The 6,010-nt window shown below is 44.7% G+C and overlaps 1 protein-coding gene across 4 annotated transcripts in view; it reads left to right on the top strand.

Moving 5' to 3' along the window:
* The window catches only part of HS3ST1 (heparan sulfate-glucosamine 3-sulfotransferase 1), a 30,370-nt gene extending 24,841 nt beyond the window's left edge, over positions 1 to 5,529 (top strand). For 2 of the 4 annotated variants that reach the window (XM_029235911.1, XM_029235910.1), the window contains exon 2: positions 3,770 to 5,529. In XM_029235911.1, the coding sequence (XP_029091744.1) occupies positions 3,879 to 4,814 (936 nt within the window). In that variant the 5' untranslated portion in view covers positions 3,770 to 3,878 and the 3' untranslated portion in view covers positions 4,815 to 5,529. Of the gene's footprint in view, positions 1 to 1,349; positions 3,681 to 3,769 lie in introns of those variants that run through there. The other 2 variants (XM_029235909.1, XM_029235908.1) reach the window with 2 other exon arrangements.
* Positions 5,530 to 6,010: the final 481 nt, after the last annotated feature.

Here is a 6,010-nt window from a genome sequence, read left to right on the forward strand (position 1 = left end):
CACTTCAGTCCCAAAGTAGCCATTTGAGGCAAGTGGAATTATTACCACTTTACAGATGAGGAAACTGAGGCTAAGAGAGTTTATGGCACTTGGACCAAAGTCAAAACTGGAGACAGGATTCCTGACTCCATAGCCTGTGTGATTCCTTTAACTCTTCTACTGAGTAGAACAAATGAATGAGTTTCACCCACGTGCTATATGTATATCCCCTGTGTACCAGCTGATTCTGGAGTTGGCAGCCAGGGCTTGTCACTGCTAGGTAGGTTTTTTCAGGGGGCTTTCTTCTTTAGGATCCCCAAAACACTGCCATTGCTTTAAGACCACATGCCAGGGAGATAGCAATAATAGCAGAGAGTACAGAACTGGAACTCAGGATCCACAGGTTCTAGGCTCTGATTTTCTACCTGATCTTGGGCCTGTCACCTCAGGGCCTCCTCACCCATAAAATGAAAAAAAGGGACTTAATGACATGATGCTCTGATGCTCATAATTCCATTGTCAAGATCAGCTGGCCCAGATGTCCTGGCTTACAGGTTCACCTGAGCTTGGGGATCTTTCCTTTTCTGAGAATGTTACTAAAAGGCACAAAAATTCTATCTGTACCACTGAGGAATTCACATTATCAAACTACAACAGGAAGAACTTGGCTCTCAATGGCCACTGTGTGTGTGTAACTACATTTTATATATATTTAGATGTACAAATATATGTGTATACATAAAACTTAGCTAAAGTTTCATACACACACACACATGTGTACATATGAGACTTTAGCTAAGTTTTTTTTTCCGTATACCTCAAGTACTTTTGGAATGTAATGTAGATGGCTTAGAATAAGTAAATATACATTTTAGAAACTATTACATTATAAATGAGGAGCTTTTAAACTACAAACTGCCCAGTTTTTTGGTTGTTTGGGAGGGGTTTTTTTTGTTTTTTGCTTTGTTTTTGTAAAGGACAAACTATATTTAGTTTCTTGTTTCTGCTGTCTGCTGGTAATTTCCCTTTAGGAAAAAGATCTCAGATGTGCACTGTGCTAATCAAGATGCCTCATAACAGAATGGAAAGAGCATAAATAGTCAGATAATATGAATCTCAGATCTGGGCTCTGACTCTAACCCTTAGATGTTGCAGGATCAGGTTGTTTCCTAAGTCTGGATGCAGAGCTGTATGATGGGGATGACAATACCCACCACAGAGAGTATAGCAGTTTAGTGTGGAGAAGCTACTCTCTCCATCACTTAACCCACCCCACCCCCTGCACACGCACGCGCACACACATACATGTGCACACACACGTACACACGTGTACACACATACATACATAAACACACAAAAGCATACACTTGCACCGGCACACACATACCCCAAACATGTAAAAAGCAAGCACAACTGGTCCCTTTGGTCAACCCACATGAGCAGTTGAGAAGGAAATAGAATTTCACTGAAACATACTAAAACGTTCATTTGACTGAAGCAAATGGCCCATTAAATTGGGCTCATCCAATCAGTAAGACCAGCCTTGAGCCCCATCTTGTTTGGCCATCCCTCCTTAAATTTTTCTCTTTCTTTTTCCTAAATAAGTATGTCAGGCGATTTGGCAAATCCCTTTTCTAGTGTTCTGTGATTTTCTAAAGGTTTCAGCTTTTTAATTGCTTGATCTTTAATATACATTTCACAAAGTGGCTATTACAGTTAATACCTGAGGGAGGTAGATCAATTGGTCTGATCATAAACACGGAAGTCCTGCCTGTTGCTCTTTGTTTACACATTCTAGACAAGTTTTAAGCTAATAAAGTGAATTTTAAACCTGGCATAAAGAAGATGATGGGCCCTCTTGGTAGAAAACATTTTTCTGGCTCTGTAAATCCCATAGTCCCCAAACTGGGCCTCTCTGCAACTCTTCCTGAGCTGTGTTTAGACAGAGATTACTTAAAAGAGAGTTTCCAGGACTTCCCTGGTGGTGCAGTGGTTAAGAATCCACCTGCCAATGCAGAGGACACGGGTTCGAGCCCTGGTCTGGGAAGATCCCACATTTCGCAGAGCAACTAAGCCCCGTGCGCCACAACTACTGAACCTGCGCTCTAGAGCCCGCGAGCCACAACTACTGAAGCCTGCACACCTAGAACCCGTGCTCCGCAAAAAGAAAAGCCACTGCATTGAGAAGCCCGCACACCACAACGAAGAGGAGCCCCCACTCGCCGCAACTAGAGAAAGCCCGCGCGCAGCAATGAAGACCCAACGCAGCCAAAAATAAATAAATAAATATAAATAAACTTTAAAAAAAAAAAGAGAGTTTCCAATCTGCTCTTTCCGGGAGAGGGTCGAACACGGATTGCTGCTTATCAGACTCCTAAAAACAACAACCATAGCTCATGTGTCTTTGGGAACTCCATGCCATGTAGCCCAGCAGTGCCCGTGTTCCTGAGGGACTTTAATGCCCAAATGTGATAAGTCTCAGTTAAAGAGAAAAAGGTATAAAGGAGGCAGTTCACGGGAAGAGCCCTGAATTTCGAATTTTAAATTTGGACCGTGAATTTTGAAGTGGACTAAATTTTTGTGTCCTTGTGTTTCTATAACTGTCCTGCGTTTCTACCTTACACTGTAGTGTTAAAATGACAATCCACTGAGCAGACTGCAAGACCTGTTCTTTATAAATAGTAAACCTTTGCATGCATGAAGTTTTTTTGCTCTTTCCAATAACCTCTAGGCCCACTTCAAACATTTGCTTTACTTGGAAGACATCCCTAATCATTTCAGGCAAAATGAATGAACATAGGCCCTCACAGTACTCTCCCTAAATTATAATCGTAACATATATGGCACTGATGCTTGCAGTCCGGTTGTATCAATTAACCTTTGCCAAATTGGTGCTGTAATACAAACCACCCCAAAACTCACTGGCTTAAAACCACAAGCATGCATTCTCACTCCTGAGGGAGATGGCTGGGCTGCACACAGGGGGCTGATGGGGCAGCTCTACTGCAGGTGTCTCTCGTCTTCCTCCTGGGACCAGCAGCTGGCTGGCCAGGGCATGTTCTTCTCGTGGCAAAAAAAAAAAAAAAAAAAAAAATCAAATTGCTAGGAAGTACACTCCCCCTACAAAGAGGCTAGAGCAAGAATTGGATTCAGGGAAGAGTAAAGAATTGTAGTTAATCATTCAATCTTTCAAACAGGTTCACCTGCCCTGTTAGATCAGGAGCCCCTAGTGGGTTGGAAACAACGCCTGCTTCCATATCGCTTGCCCCTCTGCCTGGGGCTGGCAGCTGGTAGATATTTTCTGATGTTTGCCAAGGTCCAAAAGTCCTTCCCAACCTTTTCCTTTATAGCAGATGTTGGCAAACTATGACTGCAGACCAAAGCTTGGCCTGGTTTTAGTGCCAACAGAGCTGTAAAAATACAAATGTTTGAAAAAAATTAAAAGAAGAAGAATATTTAATGACCCATGAAAATTATATGAAATTCAAATGTCAGTGTCCATAAATAAAGTTTTATTGGGACACAACCACACCCATTTCTCTGTGTATCGTCTATGGGCGCTTTAGAGCAAAAGAGCATAGTTGGAGTTGCCATAGAGACTATATGTCCCCAAAAGCCTAAAACATTTACTCTCTTGCCTGTACAGAAACCATTCGCCGCCCCTGCTTCATAGGATAAAGGAACCGAGAAAGCCCCAGGAGGTGAATGTCGTGCCCAAGACGACAGAGTTGTCAGCTTGATTAAGCCCAGTATTTATGTGGGGTTAATACTTCTCCCCTTTGTTTCCTAGTAATCGGAAGCCTGCGACACCCATGTGTCACTGATCTGGAGGCATCCCTCGCGGCAGCGCTTCATGACCCAGCGGCGCCCCGCCCAGTGAAGCCACCGTGGTGTCCAGCATGGCCGCGCTGCTCCTGGGCGCGGTGATGCTGGTGGCCCAGCTCCAGCTAGTGCCTTCCCGCCCCGCCGTGCCCGGGGCCGAGCTGGGCCAGCCGGAGCTTGTGAGGAAAGCGGCGACCTTGCAGGACGAGATCCGGGAAGGCGCGGCCCCCAACGGCTCCGCCCAGCAGCTGCCTCAGACCATCATCATCGGTGTGCGCAAGGGGGGCACACGCGCGCTGCTGGAGATGCTCAGCCTGCATCCCGACGTGGCGGCCGCAGAGAACGAGGTGCACTTCTTCGATTGGGAGGAGCATTACAGCCAAGGCTTGGGCTGGTACCTCAGCCAGATGCCCTTCTCCTCCCCGCACCAGCTCACGGTGGAAAAGACCCCCGCGTACTTCACGTCGCCCAAAGTGCCTGAGCGGGTCCACAGCATGAACCCGTCCATCCGGCTGCTGCTCATCCTGCGGGACCCGTCAGAGCGCGTGCTGTCCGACTACACCCAAGTGTTCTACAACCACATGCAGAAGCACAAGCCCTACCCGTCCATCGAGGAGTTCCTGGTGCGTGATGGCCGGCTCAACGTGGACTACAAGGCTCTCAACCGCAGCCTGTATCACGTGCACATGCAGAACTGGCTTCGCTTCTTCTCGCTGCGCCGCATCCACATCGTGGACGGCGACCGCCTCATCAGGGACCCCTTCCCCGAGATCCAAAAGGTCGAGAGGTTCCTGAGGCTGTCGCCGCAGATCAATGCCTCGAACTTCTACTTTAACAAAACCAAGGGCTTTTACTGCCTGCGGGACAGCGGCCGGGACCGCTGCTTACACGAGTCCAAAGGCCGGGCGCACCCGCAAGTCGACCCCAAGCTCCTCAATAAACTGCATGAATATTTTCACGAGCCAAATAAGAAATTCTTCGAGCTTGTCGGCAGAACATTTGACTGGCACTGATTTGCGATAAGCTAGGCTCAGAACCTTTCCTATTGTAAGTTCTAGTGTACATCTAGGGGGGAAAGAGAATTTTAAAAGGGCATTTAAGCTATAATTTATTTGTAAAATCCATAAATTACTTCTGTACAGTATTAGATTCACAATTGCCATATATACTAGTTATATTTTTCTACTTGTTAAATTGAGGGCATTTTGTATTGTTTTTCATGGTTGTTAACATGTGTAATATGTCTCTATATGAAGGAACTAAAATATTTCACTGCAAAAAAAAAAAAAAATTCTGGAGATGCTGTCTTTTTTGAATGTAATTAACTTGCCCCCAACTAAAGATAGCTGTCTGTGTTCACTCATTGCACATATTCCTTTATTACTTACTTAAAAAAAAAAAATGTTTTTCATAGCTGTTATACTCCTCTCCCATTCTCTCCCTTCTTCATTACCTTTTAAAAATTTTAATGGCTCGCTGTGGTCATCAGATTTATTTTTTTACTTGCATGGTGAGATTTCTCTTCATTGAGATCCCCTATTATTTTTGGAGGTGATAGTCTCACCCATTCCCAACTTCAGCAAGTACCTGAATGTGGATTTTAACCCCATGTAAACTCCAAGTGGACAAAGAAATTAAGCTGGAGAAGTAGTTACTAACCAGCAAGAGGCTTGCCTCAGAGAGTGCTTGCACTTACTTCTGACTGCAGCAATATGTGAAACTACAATAAAGGGAATTAAACCATTGGTCTTCAGAACGATCTTGGGGCTGTGTACTTTGCCCCAGGTGGCAGTGGGTCTCTGGAAAGCCACTTAGAATAGAAAAGAGGAATTGCAAAACCTATGCATGTCCCCATTTGTAAAAAGCTGACTAAAGTGGTAACTGTTTCCTTGAGTTGGAAGTCTATTAATCTATTTCCTGAAATATAAATATTATACTCCATATACTTTGAGACATAGGTGTATGTATGTTTAAAAATCAACTCTGGAGTCCTGAAGGTGAAAGGAAATTTAAACTCCCAAGGGTTGCAATTGAAAAGAGAAAAGTGCAAAGCAAATGGTGAAAGGTAAAGAATCCCTTGCACCTGCCTCGATAGGCCAGAGGCCCAATTTCAGTTTCACTTCTGCCCCAAACAACTGGGTTGTTAGAAGTGATAGAATAAGCCCTTCTGTGCCTCAGTTTTCTCATGCGTTCTTCATTCAGTCAGCCT

Source organism: Monodon monoceros, unplaced genomic scaffold (genome assembly GCF_005190385.1).
Source record: "Monodon monoceros isolate NGI ecotype Baffin Bay Population unplaced genomic scaffold, NGI_Narwhal_1 Super_Scaffold_20, whole genome shotgun sequence".
In the NCBI taxonomy this organism is placed as follows: domain Eukaryota; kingdom Metazoa; phylum Chordata; class Mammalia; order Artiodactyla; family Monodontidae; genus Monodon; species Monodon monoceros.